The following is a 22,417-nucleotide window of genomic DNA, read 5'->3' as shown; positions in this document are numbered from 1 at the left end:
CTGTGTGCTTGAGTTTCACTTTACTAGCCGGCGCTTTTGCCCCAAAATAGCACCCGTGGGCGGCTGGCATTGAACGATAATTCCGACAACTACCGAAATTTTATCGACCATCGTAAAACCCCGGGCCCACAACGGATGGGGTGGAATCCATTTGCAGGCCGCGTCCCACACGGGCGCGTGTTCGTGTGTTCTGGGAAGAGTTTGGCGATGGATAGAATTTCTGCACTATAAAATTTTCTCCCCAATTTGAGTCGCTTTCCCTCGTCGACGGTAGAGAGTTCGCATCCTGGCCCCCCCTCGTAACAACGTCGCAGGCGAACGATTTTCCAGGATCCAGCCCGAATGCATCGCCCGAACAGAGTGTGTAGGTGAGTGTGGATTTTCATCAGCAAAAAAAAAAAAGAGTCTACGGCAATCACGGCAGTAATAAACGTAAAGCCCTTGCTTTCTCGTGGATGGGCACGGAAATGGTGGGTACTCGTCGCACGATTCTTTTTTGTTTTTACAAGCCAGAAAAATGTAATCGAGTAGAAGAACTGCCACCAGCACAACACCACACACCTTCGCTGGGGAAAAAACCCGTTACCGTAACCGTGCGCGCCCGCTCGTGGGAGGGATTTAGCGAAGGGCGGTGGGGGAGTGTAAGCCGTCAAAAAGGGAAAGTATCATATTTTTCAGTGATTTTCCCTTTGCGCCCCTTCCCACGGTCTGTGTCTGTCCTTTACAGGCGGAGGGGCTTCGGTTAAAATGGATTTGTGGGAAAGAGTCCTGCTGCTGTCGCTGGGTTGAGCTTTTCCGAGTGGGCTGTGTGGACTTTTTTTTTCTTCTCCCTTTCCCGCCTCAACCTTAGAAAGGTCAATGTCGACGGGCCTTTAGCGAGAAGGGGGAGGCCTGTGTTAGAAGCCCATAAAAAGACAATGTCCTCCCGAGAGAAGGAGCGCGCGCTCTGCCTTCTCGGCTTCGTCAGATTTGTGTGCGGGATTTATGCACGGCAGCGGAATAAGATCAAGTGTTTCTTACATTTTTTTTTGGCCGTGCCCCTAGTGGGTAAAGTTAGCTTAGGGGGTTTTCTCTCTCTCTCTCTCTCTCTCTCTCTCTCTCTCTCTCTTTCTCTCTCTTTCAAGTCTGTCGCTGGCTTTTACATTCGCGGGGAAAACCACCCAAAGAAAAGCTGAAAAAAAGGCAGTGATATGTGCAGCTAAGAAGAACGCGAGGCGAGGGCTTTTGTTTAGAGCACTTCTTTAGTTTTTCGCATTCTTCGCATTCGCGTCGGCGCGCGTGGAGTGAGGAATTGAGAAAAAAAGTTTTTCCCCATCCTAGGAGACCTAGGAGAGCCGAGCCGTAGGCATCAAAAGCACCCGCACACGGTAGGACGGTGAAGGAACTGAGCACTCTCCATTCATCTCGCCCTTTTGTTGCAGTACATAAACAATGATTTATAGCAATTGTGTTTCGTGACGCACCGTCCGCATGGGTTGGCTGGAGGGGAAGGGAGGGGGATCCCATTCTCCGGCTTTTCCACGGTGTGCGGGTGGCAGAAAGATGACTCACGCGTGGACCGACACGCGCAAGACAAATGACCTTTTTCGGGCGGAGAAACATCTGCCCTTCCGGGGGCCATGGAAGCAAACATCCCGTTGTAGGAGGCGAAAAGAAATGTGATAAGAATTGTGGGAAATGTTAAATTTGTTGCCCAAAGGAGGTGGGTGGTGGCGTCGAGTTGGGGGTAGAAAACTTTTCGCAACTCCCGTGCCGGGATGGTGGATGGAAATACTTCGAAATGTGGTGCCAAAACTCGGCGGCCGTGGGTGTAAATTCTGCGCAAGTTAATTTGGATACGGCGTAAAATCTCCCGAGCATATTTTGTGGAGCGCGCGACTGTGTTTTGCATTAAGCTTGTGTCCGCCAAGTAAGACTAGCAAGACATCCATCGCGCATTGATTGTTAAAAAAAAAAGAGAAAGCTTCGTTTTCTTTTTATCTTTTGCGAACCAAACGCATAAGCTTTTGTGAACTCTACCGGAATGCTTTGTGGTCATGCATGCTTTTGATGGCTTCGCTAGAGTTTTTCAAACTAAGCATCCTTCCTGTCACGATTATGCTCGGAAAGTGGTTTAGGTGCTTGGGGGCTGGTATGCGGTTGGTGTCGCGTTGTTCCAATTTCCCATCGGAAAATGGTGTTGAAAATTTATTGCCCCAAAATTGTTGTGCTTCCGCTCGCCTAGGCCACACGGCGGAATGTATGTACACGCGTTTTCACTTTCTCTCTCGCTCTCTCTCTCTCTCTCTCTCTCTCTCTCTCTATCTATCCCTGGTGACGCAGGTCATCTTGTCTATTGCGCTCTCGCTCTTCCCATTTCGACGAGGTACATTTCCTTCCACCCTCAACGTTTCATTTACTTTTTCCTTTTGCTATTATTTTCCCCACGAAAATTGTCATCTCTCAAGGCAGCCAGCCAGCAGCCGGATGGGGTGGGCTGAATGCGAAGACATTATTGTTTACGATCCCCAACGGGGACACGATCGCAGTGACAAGCGTCCGTTGGCTCTCGTAAGAAGCCAAAAGGCAAATAGCGGCAAAAAAATAATCAAACACACGCACCAAACGCGTCTTTCTCGAAACCAGCCTTATGTATATCTCTTAGCGTTTTGGTGGTGGAGATAAAATATTGATCACTGTTCACCACCGAAAGTCAATTAAATTATGATGCAAATTTATTGACCGCCTGCTTTATTTGTAACGTCTCGCGGTCGTCGTCGTCGTGTTGTCTGTGATGGTAGATATGCGGTCAATGTCGTTCGAGGTCGACGAAAGGACAAGGCAATTAGGAGGTGGAAAGGACCAAGTAATTTCATTTGCCCTCCCCAGCAAAGAGCCATCTGTTTTGGTTGAAGTTCGAAGAGTGATGATGCCGTTGTCAAAATCGCTTGTAAAGAGGGATTATAGCTTATCTTCTTTGCTTTTTTTTTTCACTTCCCATCGAGCCATTCGTATTTTCTTCTATTTTAGAATTCGAATTTCGAACAAATGCTCGTCGCTCACTAGCTACTAGGGGGAGCTACCATTTCTGATTCATTATTCAATGTCAATTGAGATGCGGGAGAAGTGGGAAAGTTAATGGTTGGAGCAACAACAACAACAAAAAAAAACAGATTGAATTTATCTCACCTGTCCCATAAATTTAGACGCACCGCCATAAATCGTTGATTCTTCTGCAAGGTGGAGCAGCGTACACGGTCCAGCAGAGGACCATATCGGGGATTTCTCGACGACATGCAGTGCAGTTTATTGTAGCACTGTAGTTCTCTTGGTACACTGTTTGGCTTCTGCTGGAACATGGAGCACACGTCGCTTGTTGTTTGGTGCAGGATTGCACAGCAAAGTTCATCCAAGTTCAGTGGCCGTGTTATGTCTCGGCACGTCGCCTGGAGAGGCAAATATGCAGCGAAATGAGAGGATCCTTTTTTTTTGCTGCTACTGCGTCAGCGTAATTTAAAACGGTTTTTTTATTGGTTTTTCCTTTAAACTGAACACAAATGTTGAGGATTCGTTGCTTAATGTTCATCCTAACGTTAAGATGCTGAGGATAGAGACTGCAGCACTACTAGCGCTGTTGAACGGTTGGGGTACGTGAATCGAAAGCTTTTAGACGGCGACCATGAGCTTAAACAAGTTGTCCCCTCAAACAAAAAAAAAAGGCAAAACCCACAAAAGAGCGTTGGTTTACCAAAATGTTGCACCGTTTGATTGAAAGATAGAGCACAACAGTCCACTTAAAGCTGGTGTAACCTGCTTTTGCTACTGTTACTTCTTGTTTATAACCATGCGTTAAACCTGTCCATTTCTCGAACGCCCGCGTTTCGGTTTGTGGCTTCGATTTATGCCGCCTGCCGTTCGGAAAAGCATCTTACATATTACTGGCTTCAAATAGCAATGCGAAAAACCATTTGTTTTCCGTGTTTAAGCTAAGGCGAGCCGCACGAGAAATGGAATCGCTGCTTTCCCATTATCCGCAAAACTTATGGGCCCCCCAGTACTTTTGTGCAGATCACCGTGATGGATGATTTATTCCTACGGTGCGCGGGTATCCTTTATCGGGCTTTTTCCTTTGCCCGTTCCCTAACGAGCCCCCCTCCTCAGCGAGTGTTTCGCCGTGGGAGCAAGATCATCAATTCTTAAATAGAAACAAAACAAAAAAAAGGACGAAAAAAAATAATAATAAAGAAATTTATGTGTCGCGCGCGCGCGGCAAAACCCGTCCGTTTTGGTGCCGGTTGTGGAAAAACAGCGTTTACTCTCTCTCTCAATTGTTGATCTTCATAAATTGGCAAAAAGCGACGAAGCAAAGGACGGCGATCGTGGGCCGCGCGCGGAAAAGGTAAACTGATGGCGCGCGCGCGCCCTTAACGGTATTGGGAGACATAAAAATAAATCGGAACCAAAGTGGCCGTTCCACCTCCCTTTTGGGTCGATGGTAAAGCTTTCTCTCTCTCTCTCTTTCCCTTATGACAACAAAATACGGGAAAACGAATGGTGTACAATCGCGCTAACCGAGCCTCCGGTACTTGACATTGGGTACGCGTTCTCGGTACGGATGAAAACCTTCGAGTGTTTCGTATGTTTACCAAGTGTTTCGGAATGTTTAACCACCACCACTTTACCCGATTTTTCCAACCCAAGCTTTCAGAAGCTACCGCCCGGGGGTGGGTGATGCATCGAGCCTTGGCGGCGTAAAAGCATTCTTAACGCAAATGAACTGCCGCCGATCTTGTGCTGTGTGTAGTATGTGTTGGGTATAAATTTCTTCGAAATATTAGCTAAACCATCCACCCACCCAGCGCACGGTCGGTGGTGGTGGGCGTGTGCGTGTGTAATGAAAAACAATTTCCTTTCTCAAAATCGGAAGGCAATTTCGTGTGTGTTTTTTTCTGTTGTTGTTGCCGGAAACATAAAGACTGAGCCCCGGCGGAGCGCTGTAAATATTGGTTTGTGATGAAAGCATAGATTGGCATAGAAGGAGCGATTATTATGCCCGTTGTTGTTTTTTTTTGGTGCTTGGGTTTCGTTTTATACAACAAGCGTTTTCTTCATCAAACAAGCCTCCGTTTCTCTATCGTCTTTGCTTAAAATGGTGAGATATATTTTCTTTTCTCAATCTCAGCATGTGCTGTGATCAATTCTCCAGTGCAAGTTTTCGGTTGTGCCAGCAACCTTTGATTGTTCGTCCTTTGCAATGCACTTCAAGATTGCTTTTCGCAACCCGACGTCAGGTCGTCATACACGACGCCGTTCGAGGCCAAAGCTAAAAGTAGATTAATATTCCTGGCGTTTTTTTTCTTCGTCGTTTCAAAAACATCATTCCAATAAATCGTCACACCGCGCAACTGGTGCTGGTTTTCATACGAACTAGCTCAGCTGCCTTCTCATCCCCAACGATATTGCTTTCAATTCCACGTTTCCTTTCCAACGAAGCGGCCGCTGGAACCGCTCCCTAAACATAAACTGACCGCGCTACTGGCAGGCGATGGTTGGCTTCATTGCGAAAGTAACAAGTAGCAGGGTTGTGGATTTTCGCTTGCATCAAACCGGCAGCAACCGGAGGCAAAGCTTTCGATAAACTTGACTTTGACAGTTTGCCGAACGGAGCGATCCCGAAAACGGGGTCAAGTGGGGTTGGTCTTCCGGAGACGGGCCTTTAAACTTTGCCCTGCATGCATGCAGTGCGCTTTGCTGGGAGCGATTTGTAGTTTCCTTCGTCGAGGTTTGCTCGAGCTGCCAAATCACACCGACCCGTGGACGTGTTTGGTAGCGCTTATGTCTTTTGCGAAACGAAACAGCTGCTCTGGCGCGCGGATATTGCGCTACAGATTGGAAACGCTGTCGAAATTGGTCGTATTCTCGTAACGCGCTTGCAATCGAACCAATCCCTGGTGCAGCAATTGTGCTTGAAAATTTGCTCCAATGCCAGTGGGTTTCGTTTCACCCGCGCTTCTCCTGATGGAATTTTTGGGAATACATTTCGTGTCCCGTGTGTCACTCTCAGGAAGGCAACTACTATGAAGAAGTGGTGTATTATTCTCCACCACACAATGCGCTTTCCTGCCAGTGTCCGTGAACGGCGAGGCGTTGATGTGGGTCTCCTTCGAAGAGTGGGGGCGCAGTAGTTTATTCAAAATGGAAGAAAACACTATCCGGGGGTGGCACATCATCGTTCCTCCTCGGGTTGGTTCCCACCTTTATTATTTGATGAAATGCTTCACGGTGGCGATGAAAGGAGCATAAACCCCTTTTCCGTCGGTATTTACATTCCCCCACCGCACTGGATCTTTGGGGTTTGATGTACAGTTTAAGAAACACATGTTGTTTGAGCTACGTTCCTGCCTTCTGCTCTCTTCGCTAGGCGTTAATTTTTCACCCCAAAGAATGCTAATGATGGGGATGATGAAAGAGAAAGAGAGAGAGAGAGAGAGAGAGTGAGATATAAAAAAAGCCCACCAACGTAACGTAACGTGATGCTGCACACCCTCTCGAAGGGGGCTTGGTAATGGTTAAAGAAAGAATTTCTCCACCTTTCTAGGTCACGAATGGTGAGAAATCTAAACTCGAAGCAGCATCGAAGTTGGTTGACCCGACAGTAGCAACCGATAATGGCGATAATCTTTACGGCGCACTTCTCGACGCTAGGGTTGGGTTTGTGTTAGCCTTACGGATTGTGGTAACGGGGTTTTACCCACCATGTACAACCGATTGGATACGGGCGCTGGGTGATAGCTATCACGAGAGGCGCACCTTCGCTGGAAGCTGGATTTTCTTTCTCTCTTTTTTTCTCCCAAGAGCCCTTTAGCTTTTTCCAATTTTCCATCTGTTTTTGCTCCTCTTTCGACCAATCCCGCCCTCGAGTCGTTGGCCAGGTATTCAATCGCGCAACCCCGATTGTCGATGTTCTCTCGCGGGAGGGAGTGCCGGAGTGAAATGATCACTTCCCGCGTCCGGCTTGCATTCTCGTCTCCTTCGGCATCGCTTACCGGTCCACTTCCGTTAAACGAGCACACCGTCCACATGCTTCGGAATCCACCCAGGGCTGGGAATCTGGTAATGATCTCGCTGCCTTCGAGTAGCAGCGTGCATTTTCTGCCGCTGGCGGAAAAAAGAACCGGAAAGCTGAACCATCGCCGACACTCGAGGAAAACTGTGGAACAATTATTTCTTCACTCTCCCATCCATCTCTGGTTCGCGGTGAAGTGCTCGAGTAATGGTACGTGTGTTGAGTGGCGTGATGAATTGAGCACGCGGGAAAAGCGGAACTGAACGAGAAAGAGATATGTGTGTGTGCCACCCAGTCGTCGAAGGGCATTGGGAAAAAGGACGGCACGCGTGTCAAAGAGCGCAATGACGGTGGAAGGTGTCCACCGACGAGGACCTGCTGGTGCTGTTTACCCTGTGCGACGAGATACACCTTTGAAATTGGCGCACAAAGACAAAAAGGCTTTGTCCTGCCAAGGGACTGGAAGACAAAAGCAAAAATGAAAAGACAAATGTTATCTATAATTGAGGAGGTGAAAGTTTTCCACCACACGCGGGGCACCACCGTTGGCAATTTTCCTCGAGTCACGCACGCGCGTGTGTGTGTTTGTTGTGTGTTGCGTTGGATGAGAAGAGCTTTTTTGAAGCTAAACGCTCATCATCTACGAGCAAGCGTCTCTGACTCGCAAGAGTGTTTTTGTTTTTGTTTCATGACCACTGTTCCGTACTTTTGTTCTGTCGCGTCGTGTTCCCTCCTTCTGTGAGGAGCTTTCTATGTGTGTGTGTGTGTGTGTGTGGTAGGCATTGTTGCGCAGTGTGTCCCGTCCGATCATAAGAGTGGGTGTTGTTGTTGTTGCGTTACGGTACCACTTGCGGGGGGTATGTAACAATGATAAAATGGCGATAAAAGGCACAAGCGAAACACAAGAGGGGTTTTTTTCCAAAGCGTGTTGTGCTGCACAAAAGGAATGGTGGGGAGAGAGAAAAAAGATCGCGAAATTGGCCATTTTTTCTTCACACAGATGGAATGCATTACTTAACGCGCAACTATTGCTTGCAATAATTTGGCAATTTGGAAGATTTGGTTCCTTTTTTTTTTTTGGCTGTTCCTCCTTGCCCTGCCGTTCCGTTTCGCAACTCATGCTCAATTTCGGTGCCGGTGTGATGGATTTCGCTCGAAATGAGATGATTTCAATCTCAAACGCCACTCATTAATATAGGGAGGCGGCGGGCATTACGTTGGGTGGTGCGCTCGTTTGATCTCCTTCAGGGGGAAAAGTAAATGCTTTTCCGTGAGTATTCAGCATTGTTCGAATGCGAGGTGATTTCATTTTAAGCACATACCATCCCATTTTCCCCCATTAATTGAAGAAAACGATGGTTTCTAGTAGCGTAGCAGAATACCTACGTTCTTGCGAAACGGCACTCTGGAACGTTCTACGCTCGATTGTAGCAATCAATTGGCAGAAAATATGGCCCCAATCGGTTGTGTAAAACAGTGTGGTAATACATTGTCATTTATCTTTCTGCGCTCTTGCGGCTTCAGTGGGAAGTAGTTTGGAGCTAAACAGTTTGAGCTGAAAGATGGCCTTTTGTGACCCAACAAGAAACTGTCTAGTGGCCACCGACACCGAGCTGTGATGATTTTAGCCCTTTTTTCACGAGAGGTTACGAATTTTCCACGGTAGGAACGACCGACGCGCAATATCATGCGAGATGATGTGGTGTTCCATCTCTGACGGGATCTCTCTCTCTCTCTCTTTTCGGCTTCCAATATTGCCGCACTATCCTTCTTTATCACACCAACCTGCCCCTGCTGCCGGTCTTCGGGTGGTGATTCGGGTACTGCCTTCCGGTGGAGGGAAACGAGAATGATTAAAGTTGTTAGCATAATCTGCAATCGATTGACGTTCGATAGAACGTTCGCTTCCCTGACCGACGCTGGCAAAAGCCGGGAGGTTGGGTTTAATTGAAATTGATGGTCCGGTGATCTTCGCCATCGCTTGTTTTCGTCGTATTTTCGAATCGATAATTGGACGCACAAACAGTGCGGAAAATTGCTAGAAAAATTCTACACGCTATGAGAAAAAAAGGGAGAGCCAAAAAAGCAAGACGGCAATAACGGGCTGATAGTATGCGCTTATGTTTTCTAAATTTGAACCGCGGCGGGTGATGATGATGATGATGATGATGAATGCACAATATACAAGGATCATTTCGATTTGCAAAGGCTGTGGGAAACCTTATATGAAGGAAAGCGTGTACTGAAAAAAGCCGTGCAAGTTTTGTCCGTCGTTGGCTTTCGTTTTTTTGTTTTTGCTTGAATCTTGAAGCGAGATATATTTTCTTACATCCCCGAAATGCTGCTTTTTCGCCCTCTCGCTGCCGGCATGAACTTTCCAGCATGTTTGCGTATCCTGGTGTATGATATGCTGTTGGTTTAAGAAAATTTCAAATACTTTTGACGATGGATTATCCATCCGACGTCGGGGGGGGGGGGAAACTTTCAATTCCATTCCGTAGTCGTCCTTGCGCTGGGAAAACTTTTTCTATGTGCATTTCTACTGCGGCGCTCACGGATGAAATGATCGATCGAAATCTCTCTTGTCGAGGCGCACAGGTTCCTGATTGATCTAACGCCCGAGGATAGCGAAATTGTGAAGTAAAGTGCTTTTAAAATGGAAAAAGCACGCGAGCAAAAGAAGAAGAAGAAAATACTCTCGTTTACATTTTTGCACCGAACGTCCTCTGTGCGGCTGTCGCGATCTCGGTTATACTTTTCGCGCACCAGCTACGGACGACGGACAAAGTTGTTCGTTTCACTTCGCTTTTCTCATTTCCTTATTGTCGCTGCTTAGCTTAGTTTTGAGGATGGCAAAAATCGAATACCTGGTGAAAGCTTCTCTCCCACACCACGCTCTGCGGAACTCGGGATGTGTCGCGCGCCCGAGGGATGGAAAAAAGTTTAGTGTTTTATAAAACTTCATCGGAATTCAATTATATCCGTCTTATTGATTGTTACGCTTACCTACTGCACGTATTCCGCTGATAGCGCTCCCGGCAGTAGTAAGCGCGAGCACAAAGTACGGCTGGCTTCGGTAGGATTGAGAAAAACGCTTGATCATCCAGCAGCGTGGTTAGGGAGACTATCGAATTACCTTCCCGGTGGGGGCGCACAGTTAGTTTCCCAGCTAACTTAAACAATCGTAAGCGAAAAGTTGCTCATATCTCTCTCTCTCTCTCTCTCTCTATCCGGTGCTGCACATCACCGGAAAGCGCACGGCCAGGCCCATATGCAGGGAACAGATTCGGTACCCCCCAGGCATCGCTTATCTTAATTACATTACGAATTGGAGCTTTTGATTATGGCAACAGTGCAATCGATAGCTCGTCCTGGAGTGATGAGTGATGTGTGTGTGTGTGCACCAGTCGGGATGACCAGGAGCACAACATGTGCTGCTTGAAGCTTGATTAAAACGGTCCAAAAAAGCTCCCTCGTCTCACCATTTCGGTCGTCACTTGTCGCGAGGACGGACAGCCGATGGAGGTGTGTTTGATTTACGCCATTTCGTGCCTATTAACACCAGATGGTGCGTGGTGTGTGTGTGTGTCAATGTCCCACTTTTCGTGGGACGTGTTCTCTCTTGTCGCTCGACCGCTTAAATAATCTAACGTCGTGTTGCCTCCGAAAAAGCAGCAGCATACTGTCGCCATACGGGGAAGGAGGACCCTGTTCGACCTCAATCATTGACTCACCGCTTAACCCGTGCGTGCCGCGTGTCTCGTGTGCGCCATATCCGCAAAAGCGTGTGCTGATGCGATGACGGGGGAACACCCGAGACCACCGGGAACATTCTAAACATAATGTCACATTTGCTTAGCCCGTTGTGCGGACAAGCACATTAACGCGGGACGACGACGACGACGACGACGACGACGATCGTGTCGAATCCTTTCCGGTTGGGCCATTGCCCCGTGCGTACAATGTTGCCCATCCACACGACGGACAGGGCGACAAGCAAAAGCATGGCTGGCTGGCCTAGCCAACAGCGGTGGCAACATCAGCCAGCAGCAACTAATTGCTTCCTGCAGAAGAGCCAAAAGAGACACGTCGGCGGTGCGCAAATCGTTCTTTTGGGAATGGTCGATTAAGTGTCCTGCGGCCAAATGGCGGGTGATGGTGGGACGCACGAGAGAAACCCACACACATGTTCGGTGCTCGGTTGCCGTATTTCGAGTGCGGCAGTGCATTTCGCGTGGAAATGGGACGAGACACTACTCCGCATACAAAAGAGTGTGTAGTGGCTCTTACTCTAGACCGAATGCCTCTTCACGCGAACGCGCGCGCCCGCCAGTCGGTCACGCGGGGGCGGACTTTTCCGAAATTTGGTGGCGAAATTTTCTCCCCACACACACACACGGTGGAAGGACACAGTTTTGCAACTGGTGGTGTTTCAGTATCAGTGGCTGGGATGCACCGCGGGGCTCGTCAGCAGCAGAAGGACTTAAACGGGAACGGATCGTCCGTAATTACCATCGCGCTTGGATTGCATCACACGGAGCTCTGCGGTGTGCGTGATTGTGACGGCTCGCGTGTCCTGTGTCCTGCGATAATTGGTTTGCTTGTTGATGCCTGGCCTTGGGTCGGTATGATTCGGTCCGTCAGATTGGGAGGCAAATTCGATACGATTTTATGCTGCATGCATACGTGTGTGGTGCGTTTGTTGGGCTTAATTTGCGTGGCGGCGTGGGAAGCTTTTTTTTTACAAATACTACTGCAACGAGAAGAATGGATTATTGGTGTAATGTGGTTAAAGCTCAAGTCATGTAATTTTTTAGGCATCACACAGTCATTTTAAATGAAAACAATAAAGGTTTTTATTCGAATTTTAATCAACCTCTGGTCCACAACTCTGAACTGGTCTGAATCTCGTCAAGCTCGTAAAAAACAGCATGTTCAAAAAAAAAAATGCGTAATCGTTAAAAGAAAACGCAAGTTCATATGACTGGCTTTCTTCTGCACTCGATGGCTGGCAGGAATTGAAGGCTGTATACTGCGAGAGCATGAAAGCTTCAACGGGGGTGAACAAACGATCGAATTTGTAATCATGCACAGACGATAAAAATATCCTTACGCCCGCGCCCGCGTGCCGCTCGTAACCATCGTCATCAAACCTCGTCAGCGCGTTCGTGTGATCATGAACTGCACTTGAAGCTGATTTGGCGATCATCACCGAAGGAAGGAAAAATTTCGAAGAATGTGTGAATTTTTTATGCGCTTTTTATTTCCACGCGCTCCGTTGAGCCCCTCCAAATCCCACGCTTTTCTTCTGGTGACTAGCGTGTATGCGCTAGTTGTTCGATACGAACGAATATTATACGATGTGGGGTTTGGAATTTAACAACCGGAAACAACGTTTACTACCTCCCGCCTGCTATACGACCGGCATTAATTCCGTATGAGAGAAGAGTAGTTTTCGATTTACTTATTCCGTTGCTTAATTGGAAACCCGTTATTCGTTTTAAGGCTGTACAGTACTACCGCAAAGGTTTTAGTTCTGCCTTTTGTTAGCCCCGAAGAAGGGTAGCTTTTGGTTTACATTTTAAATATCCGTTTTGAGGGGAAGCAACAAAAAAGTCCAACTTAAATCAAGCAACTGGGGTGCGGATGGATTTGGGACGAGAAAAAAAGAAAATAAAATAAAATAAAAATCAATACTAAATAAAGAAAGAAAGCGAGAGTCAAGTGTGGAGGGTTTTGGCCGGCCGGCAACCGCTGAAATGTGTACCATAATCATAAAAACGAACGAGAGATGTACGCCAGCGAACGAATGCGGCGGCGTGCTGTTTTTTTCTTCTCTCTCGCCCTTTTATCTCCCGCCAACCGTATTGTGAACCCAACCAAGCTGGGTAACGACGCCGACGGTCGATTTTTGGCAAAAGTCTGCTAATACTACCTCGCCGCAGTTTGCAGAAGCTTTTGCTTCTTCGTGCCTCCATAACCGCTGCGTGACACACGCAGCTTTCTGGTTGTGTTTTAACGCAATTGGTTTTTCTTGCAGCGTGTTTTTCTTTTTTTTTTTATTGTGGATTGTGTTGCCCTTCCGAAATGGCCGCCGCGGTACTTGTTCCGGAAAAGAAAAAGAAAACCATCATCCGGAGCCATGACCGTTAGCGTTTTATGCACGGACAATTGGCGGAAGTTCCGAATGACTTTTTTAAAAGGGGAGTTTCAACTCCACGCGCATCCGAGAGCTCGGACGATATGGAAAGGGGTTTCTGTTTGGATCACCCTTTTTCACGAGTTTATTGTGATCAGAATGATCGTGATCGCACGTGACAATGGCGTTTAATATTTGGTAAAATTGAGCACTGCTGAGTTCCAGCGAAATGGGGTCGATATTTTGTGGGAGTGAAGACGTTATTTTTTGGACTCCTGCGTGATTCTCTTGCTATAGTACATACGTATAGTACGGTTTGTAATTAAAAGCATGTTTCATTTGTACCATACGATGCGAGTTCTATTCATCAGTCTCGGTTGGGCATTTCCATTGTGCGTTGGGTGGGGGTATGAAGCAAAAGAAAAGCTTTAAAAGTTGTCGATTTCGAGGTATTTGCTAGGTTGCCAAAGCATCCCAACCACAGAGTGGATCGTTTTGACGGCAGTGTCTATGTTCTGGCCATCCTGTAGGAAGTGGTGCATGTGTTTTGACCGGAAGAGGAAGGCAAAATACGAAAAAAGGTTACTAATCTCTAGTTTCGACCATCGGGAACAACGGCAGCGCATCAACAACCGGACGACTGTGTTTCTACGAACTTTTACCGGAAGTGGTTGATAGAAATACCTGCACATAATGTGCTCCTGCGAACGTCGTGTTGTGCTGTTCGGTATACGGTTTTCCGCATCGCCCCACATACTTCCGATGGTGGTGATGGGTTTTGTTCTGGTTTGACTTTCTCTTCGATCAACCAGAGCCCCGTTGGTGCCGAAAAACTGGTCGCCTCTCAACGTGGTGGAAAACTTTCTTCATTTTCCCGGGTTCCCTGCATGTGAGCGGAAGTATTTCGGTTTTTGCTATGTGGGGCTTTCTATTAGTGCAGGTGTGTGCACTCTCGCTGTCGCTCTCACTATTCCTAAGCAAAATAAACAAATCGGATGAATAAATTTGATTATGCTCAAGCGTGATCATCTTGTAATGCTTCGGAAATGATGGTCCCTTCCCTGCTAGTGTAGTTTTCTATTCTTGTAATTTTCGTACTCTCTCGTGTGTTCTGTCTAGCGGATGCGATTTTTCATATTAGTTTTGCTCAACATGATGCACTAGTGAAAAGCAGTTAAAAACCGATAGCAATACAATACATCTAAAGACTGAAGGTCCTACGAAATCAAATACTAATGGACATACACACCTTAGGAAAGATACTATTTTAGCGCCTGTACTTCATAACGAAATTCCACTCTTAAGCTAAATGGTGCCAATGAGAAATTTCCGGAGCAAAGCCAAATAACGGTCACAATTTTTTTCTATTTTGCCATTAACTCGTGCGTATGAATTCTTTCAAGACATTCTCACCGCACGGCCATGTGTCGAGATGTGTTCGCGCTTGGCTGGCATGCAATGAAAATAAGCCAAGATAGATAAACAGCTTTCCACACCAACTCCGGCAGTGGTGTCGCAAGTTTCCACGATCGCGCGATCGGTTTTTATTTTCGCGCGTCTGAATCACTTCGTCACGGTGAATGTTTCCTCCAAGGCGAATGGTGCAAGCGAAGCGTTTCCGTAGTTGTGGGAGGATTTTTCTGTCTGTGGAACCGATGGAAATTCAACAAAACCCCACCCGGTGTGACGTGTCTGGGAGAGTCTCTAAGGGTAGTCGCGCGATCTTGATCCAGTTTCATTCCTACGGGAGACATTTTCCTTCCTCCTTGGAGAAAGGAAACACAATTTCGTTTTAAATTCCCGCTGGGTTGGAATTCGACCCTCAGCTTTGAGGAAGCAAGTTTTCAAGGAGCAAATGCAACGTTTTGTGCTTGTTTGGGAGGGCAACTGCAAGCAAAGCAACGGAACGCTCCATCATTCACGGTGGATGAGATAATTCACATAATTTATGCTTATCTTATGCTACCCCCCTTTACCAGCAGGAGTTCGTTTTACCCGGAACGCTGTTTTTCCAAGCAATGCAAAGTGTTGTGGCGCGGATTGTTTGCATCGAGAGTTGTTTTAAATACACAAAAATACTCCGAAAGCTATCTTCTTGTCCTGTCGACTAGTCCTGACACTAGCATAGGATGTTGCGTATCGTATACGTATGCAATCGCTTGTACGATACCGAACACAAGCTGTTTCCAACGAAGTGTGGAGAAGGAATAAAAAGTATCTTTTTCAATTGCTCCACGTGGGGAAAAAAAAATAAGTTTTACGTCCGCGACATCAACCGCCGGTCTGTCGGTCGGTTCCCCGTATCCGAGAAACGTATCCAGTTACACGTAAAGGATAAGTCCTCGTCCAAGCGTTGCCGGCGCCCAGTCGTGGTTCGCTATTCCGGTGCGCCAGAAGATATAAACCAGATATCACTCCCAACAAAGCATTGCACTGAATCGAATTCTCTCTCTCCTATCTCTCGCATCCCTTCGGGTTGTGTTCGCCAACCAACCGGCACGGAAGAATGAAACATGATGATTCGTGCGCCATCTCGGCGGCTCCGGTAACCGGTTTTGCAGGCGAGAGATGCTTTTGACAAAAAAAAAAGCTACCACCACCCATCCATCGTAGAGCGGGATGCACAATTATACTGCTGGCGCAATCCTGCTGGCGAGCCGCCGCGAGATATGCCCACCCACACGAACATCAAGACGAGCACCACCATCCTCTTGTGCACGCCCAGGCACCTTTTCCTGCCATCGGTTCGGTTCGGTAGCATATGGAAAAGGAAAATCGAGGCTTTTGATGTGCGGCAGCGTTGGAGCTTAGAGCCGCCGCTGAAGCCGCTGTATCAATGATGAATTTTCGCTACACCACGCTTTTCACTGTCGTCGTCGTCGTCGTCGTTGGTTGTGTCCTGTGTGTCTATCTGTCATGTCCACACGCCATGGTGTCGTGGTGCCAACAGCAGCACTGGGAGACGGATGTTGTTTCATTTGGATGGGGTTGTTTTATTTTTTCTCTCTCTCTCCCAACGATGACCAACGTTGCAGTGTTGCAGTTTGTGACAACGCGATGTGCATCGGCGGTGTTTGAAGCGCCAATATATCACTTTCAACCCGTGGATGGCGAGTGTGCCGAGGCGTTGTTGTCGACTGTAATAGCCGTGTAACGGATGTACTCTCTCGCATACACCCGAGCCCCGAAATGTGGGCACGCATATTTGCCTTTTTAATTGCATCAAGCACAGCCGCATATGCTCCGGATGCAATTTAATCATTCAAGCGGCGTTCCAGTTTGTTGCTCCCTTTTTTTTTTGGTATCGTTTTTCTCTGTCAACGTCACTAGGCACGCCACCCCCCCCCGAGAGGAGGCTGGCTTGTTGTAATTGTAAGGCGGAGATAACACCGCGCTCTGGGAGTTTGTTATAAAATTCGTGAGTCTATTTGAAAAGGAAAAAAACGGCTCGAAATATGTCGATAATTGAAGCAAAAGGCATAAATCGCGCCCCCGCCACGAGGTTTCCAATGACGGGCGACTGTTCCCGTTGCGAATCATCCGCGAAACGTGATCCCGACAAATTCGTTGTCGGATTCAATCATTGTAAATCCCGCTCCTGCCTTCTCCGGTTCTCCTTTTACGTGCCTATAGCGTGCGCGTGGATTCGCGTGTGATTAAATGGGCACTCTTTTCCACACCGACCGAAAGAAAGATGGTGTGCTGCTGTTGCTTCTTCGTTGAGGGTTTTTTTTTGCTTCATCGCTTTTGCATACAGCCACGCGAAAAGACGGCTCTCTCCTTGGCAGCAGACGAACGGAGGAATTTTGTGTAATTTATTTCCCAATTCATCCACAAACTATACTGCTGGCGGTATCTCGGGCCTCGGTGGTGGTGGCCCGCGAAACCCTGTGAAATGCTGCGGGCTTCCCGGCCCTGTGGTGTAGACCATTATTTTGCCATCGGCTCGCTGATCCGGTCAATTCGTCAATGACGAAGATGAATGAATCGAGAGGCATCATCCGGCGAATCGCGGGTGCGCCGCCATTCTTTTCGCCGCGCATATTCTTCTGTTGTTGGGAGGATGAGAAAAAAAAGACGACGTGCTTTTAGTTGAAACGGCTGGAGATCGGTAAGGGTGGGAATTATAAGGTTAATCTCGTCCGAGGCTGCTCTTTTCGTCGCCGAACATTCCACATCTCTCCGACCCACACCGACGCGGCACCAGAGGCACAGAAAAATGGAAGGTTTTTAAGCGGATTTCGGTCGCGTTTTGGTGCGCTTTGTATAATTTTCCGGTCTGTAAACTCCAGAACGCTTGGACCGCGCAACGCCGCTGGTAGGAAGCACAAGAGAAGAACATTCGTTACCAGTTGTGCCCGCGAATGCTTAGTGTGTTATCCTTTTACCGTGTTAGCTTGCTGTTATCCTTGCGCTTAGTGCTGGTGAATGAATTAACGGAACGAGGATTTTTAGCCAACCGACGTTTTATTGGCCAGGCAAAAAGTATTACCAGAAAGAGCTGTTTTAGATTGCGTTTATTTCAAAATGCTCTCATGGAGAATATACCTTCCACAAATGCTAAGTAATCGAGGCAATACAGGCCTGCAAAATCGTATAGTCTACCATTCACAATCACGATGACACAGTTCGCAACAGCCTAAGCCTAGGGGCTAAGGTTAAATGCACGAGAACAACAAAAAAGAAAAACGAATGGTTAACGATGCAAATCGATGCGCAGTATTAAGAGAGGAACGCATAGGTGCGATAAATTTATTTACGAGCACACTCGCGTTATCGTGGAAAACAACGGCGACCGGTTCTGCTGGCAAAAAGCGTGCCGCTGCGCAGTTTTGATTTTTATTACCATCCGTTGTTGTTTGGTGTCGCGTGCGCAAGGCTCTCGCAGGATGAAATCGCACTTGCGTGTGCTTTATTTGGCATTATCGGTGTATATATCCCCATCTTTACTCGTTGTATCCTTCCACGTGTGTCCACGCAAAGCACCCCACTACCGGTTGGAAGCTTTCGCGATGGCCATTCGCAGTTTGCACCTGCACGAGTGCGCCTCCAAAACTACAGGCAGCAATCTATCAGCAATTAAGCGGAGGGCAGAGAGAGAGTTTTGTTGGGGTGCATCCTTTTCGCCGGTTTGCAAGCCCTTTCCAGGGGATCTCTAGTATCACGGTGTCATGAAAATTTAGCGCACCGAACTCCGCACCGAATAGGGGTAAAACCCGACGACGAACTGTTGCTGCTGTTGTGCTGCTATTGTCGAAACCAGCACAGGAAGTGGACAACTCTGTCGATGTTTATGGGTCGAACCCCACTGGCGGGTTTCCAGGCGTGTGGATACGTCCTTCCGTACATCATTTCGTATATCCTGTTTTCCGCGCGGTTGAAACTAAACCACCTCTCGCGCTTACCTCGTGCGATGTGGCGCAGTTTGTGTGTGTGTGTGCACACGTACAGCAGCTTTGTGCGAGATTAAGCCTTTATGTGGCTGGGTTTTGTGCCGGATCGTGCATTTCTAGGTGAAGCCGAGGCTTTAATCAACCGGTAACAGGGGGAGACCGGATTTGTGATCGAATGTGTCCCGCTTAGGCGGGGGCTGTTAGCGAAATGAATGGGAACGCGCAAGGACACGCGTTTCGAACCGTTGTTGATGCGTCCGTGGCGTTCCATCGAATGCAGCTGTTTGCTAACCGGTACATGGGCGAGTGGGAATCATTTTTCATCTCTTATAACGACCGTCACAAACAAACGCCTTAACCAGAAATCGGTCGTGACGTGCGGAAAGCTGCCTAGAAGCGTCCTTTTTTTTCTTGTTTAATTACATTCAACTAATATTGAAGTCATTCCGGGCGGGTACACTCTTCATGACGGAATAATGCTGATGATACTTCCACGGTTAGTGGCCCTTGCGATGACTACTTGCAGTGCCGAATGGTAGTGCTAAGGGGGTGGTATGAATAAATTGTACCTTCAATGCATAATGAATAAACGTCGACGTTATTTTTTCTTTCTTCTTCTTCTTTCTGTTGCCCAAAGCACTCTGCGTACACACCAGGTACGTGTTGTCCTTTTGCGGTAGTTTCCAACCCATTCCAACGCTCGTACTTTGCTCGTTCGCTTCTGTTCTGGGTAGCATATTTAAATCTCTCGTGGCCGTAAACATTTAACAACCCCTCAGAAGAGGTGTGGGACGCACTTGCTCGTTTGCTTGCCCGTTGCGGTGAGCTGTGGTAATATTGCGAAATGGAAGCCACCATGAGGAGTACGAATCTCGTAAAACGAGCCCGTCCGCATGGGGGACGCTTTTTTCACCAACAGCCCTCGAAAGGACCTTCAGGATCAAGTGTCATCTCCAATGGGAAGTAGTCAGAGAGAGAGAGAGAGAGAGAGAGAGAGAGAGAGAGAGAGTGAGAAAGTGGGAGAAATTCGTTGGATTTCGGGCTATTTAATTTCGCTATTCGTTCCTCTCTCGACACCCACATAGGAGGCTTTGTGAGATATGCCCATTGGTCGAGATAATTGCTATTCATTACAACGTTTACGCTTTGAATAAGCTGGCATCACCATCCATCCTAGATCGCTTTCTCCTCCTTATTCCTCCGTCCTTATCTACATTTCACAGGCCGCTGGCAAATCCGTGCACAAAACTAACAATCTTTTGCTTTTTCTCTCTTGTCTCTCGTTTTACGTGCTTCGCTGCAGCGCAAACATGGCGATCGTGAGGGATAGTGCAACATTCTTCCAGCACGGCAACTCGGCCCAGTTCGACTACGTGCTCAAGCTGTACCCGAAAGCGCTCAAGCTGAAGGCGGAAACGCGCGGCAACGGCAAAAAAGCGGACAAGCTGCTGCGCCTCGAGAAGTGGTACCAGAACGAGCTACCGAAGCTGATCAAAATGCGTGGCCGCGATGCGCACCTGCTGCACGAGGAGCTGGTCCAGACGATGGAGTGGAAGCAAACGCGCGGCAAGTTCTACCCGCAGCTGTCCTATCTGATCAAAATCAACACACCCCGGGCGGTCGTGATGGAGACGAAGAAAGCCTTCCGGAAGCTGCCGAACCTCGAGCAGGCGCTCAACGCCCTCTCGAACCTGAAGGGCGTCGGCATCACGATGGCGTCGGCACTGCTGGCCGCGGCCGCCCCCGAAAGCGCCCCCTTCATGGCGGACGAGTGTCTGATGGCGATCCCGGACATCGAGGGCATCGACTACACCGCCAAGGAGTATCTGAAGTTTGTCACACACATCCAGCAGACGATGGAGCGGCTCAACAAGGACGTCGAAAGCAATGGTGGTGGTGCGTTGGAGCAGCAGAAAAAATCCGACGAAGCCACAGCCAACGGTGGGGGGGCTGCTGATGGTGGCGGCGGCGGTAGTGACGGTGGTGGCGGTGATGGTGGAACGCCGGATGCAGCGGCTGGGAGCGGTGAGGATGGAAATGGTGGCGAAACCACCACCCCCAAGGAAGCACCCTCCGGAAAGGATGAGAACGGAGCGGCGGCGGGGGGCGCGACGGGTGTGTTGTCCAAAAAGTGGTCAGCCCATTCGGTGGAGCTCGCACTGTGGACACACTACGTGGTGTCGGATCTGCAGCCGGAACTGTTGGGTGGAATGCCGGGAAATGACAACGGTGTTGCGGCGGCGGTGGTGGAGGCGGCCGGTGAGACCACCGGTGCCCAGAACGGAATCTCAAAGGATGGCGAGGAGGAGGACGAAGAGGAGGTGGCCGATGACGAGGACGTGGACAATGGCACGGCGGAGGACGAAGGTAACACGAACGATGAAAACTCACGCACCGCCATGATGGAATCGTCGGAATCGGAAAGCAACGAGGCGGCGGTCACCACCGGTGGCGGGGGGGTGGTGGTAGCAAATGGCAAAAGTTCGCTCGGATCGGGTGGGTCAGCCCAGGAGGACGACGAAAAGGAGGACACCTCGAAGGAGGACACCACCGACAGCTCAGTAGCAGCAGCAGCAGCCCCAGTGGTCGTCGTCGGGAAGAACAATGGCACCACAATGGCGGTGCTGGAACAACCGGCGGCGGAACAACAATTGGACGCCGCCACGGATGCATCATCATCACCCCTGATGGTACCGGAAGGTGGCGAAAGCTTAGGAGAAGACGCGGCAACGACCGCACTTACAGCAGCGAAGGCGGCGGCGGCGGCCACGTTATGCGCCACCAGCAGTCCTGCAGTCGACAGCACCGAACACAACACGCCGGCAACAACCGACGGTGACAACACGCAAAACAGCAGCAGTAATGGGAACAACAAGCGTCCGCTCTGCTGCGACGATAACGCTGACGACAAACCGGAGCTGAGCGCTCCGAAGCTGATAAAGCTGTAGGCCACGCACCGGATGTTGTAGACGCAACGAATGGGGAAGGCTTGTGTGTGTGTGTGGTTCTAGGGGGGGAGTGGGAAGAAATAGGCGTAGCTCGAACGTGGGAGGGATGAAGGATTAATGTGTGTGAGAGAGAGAGAGAAAGGATTAGGGGGTGAGATGAGATGAGTTTTTGAGGTAGGTGTGCGTAGGGGGATAGTTCGTAGTACAACAACAATCAATATGAAGGTCGAGCAGAAGAAGCGCAGCAATGGCTGTGGTGGAATGGTTCCAACGATTGGGCGAAAGCGAAGCTGCAGAAACAAAAAGGGGCACATGGGGTGGGACACAGCCCACAATGATGATGCACCAGAGAGAGGATGTACGGAGTTTTACTTTTACACCACCACCCAATACCACGTAAGCAGAACGGTCGCGAACGGGGGGAGATCCGCCGCAAGATTTATTATACTTTTCTCTATCAGCTAAGGCAAAATGGCACGTCTGCGCGCGGGAAAATCGCGCGAATCGCGCACCGCGGAAAGGAGGACCATCGAGAGCCGCCTGTGTGCTGCAGACGGTTCTAGACACGTGCCGGAGATAAAAAAAAAACCACTCTCCAACACACCGCGTGGCGCGATTGTATCTTTTACGTTCGATTACCATCTAATCAAAGCTCTGTTTTCTTTAATCGTAACAAACGTGAACAAAACCTATTATCTCATATTACGTACGCGCTAAGACTTTGTTCACTTCATTGTATTTATATTTGATTAAAAACATCCCATCTACGCGAATGCGGCCGGAATGAGGGGGGGAAAAGGGAAGCACACGACGGGGCGACTCGACCCGCCCTGGGCTTAAGGCTCTGCGAAATGATATACTATACTAGGGGTTTAGTTTTTGTTTTGTTTTG

At 48.6% G+C, this 22,417-nt stretch overlaps 1 protein-coding gene across 1 annotated transcript; it reads left to right on the top strand.

Annotated features, from left to right (window-relative positions):
* The first annotated feature begins 19,887 nt into the window (after positions 1-19,887).
* On the top strand, positions 19,888-21,525 carry LOC128722195 (uncharacterized transmembrane protein DDB_G0289901-like). Its single transcript, XM_053816044.1, has one exon. The coding sequence runs from the start codon at positions 19,888-19,890 to the stop codon at positions 21,523-21,525; it is 1,638 nt and encodes a 545-aa protein (XP_053672019.1).
* Positions 21,526-22,417: the final 892 nt, after the last annotated feature.

This window comes from Anopheles nili, chromosome 2 (genome assembly GCF_943737925.1).
Source record: "Anopheles nili chromosome 2, idAnoNiliSN_F5_01, whole genome shotgun sequence".
NCBI classification, from domain to species: domain Eukaryota; kingdom Metazoa; phylum Arthropoda; class Insecta; order Diptera; family Culicidae; genus Anopheles; species Anopheles nili.
Note: the sequence above shows the minus strand (reverse complement) of the source record. Positions and strands in the feature narration are given on the sequence as shown.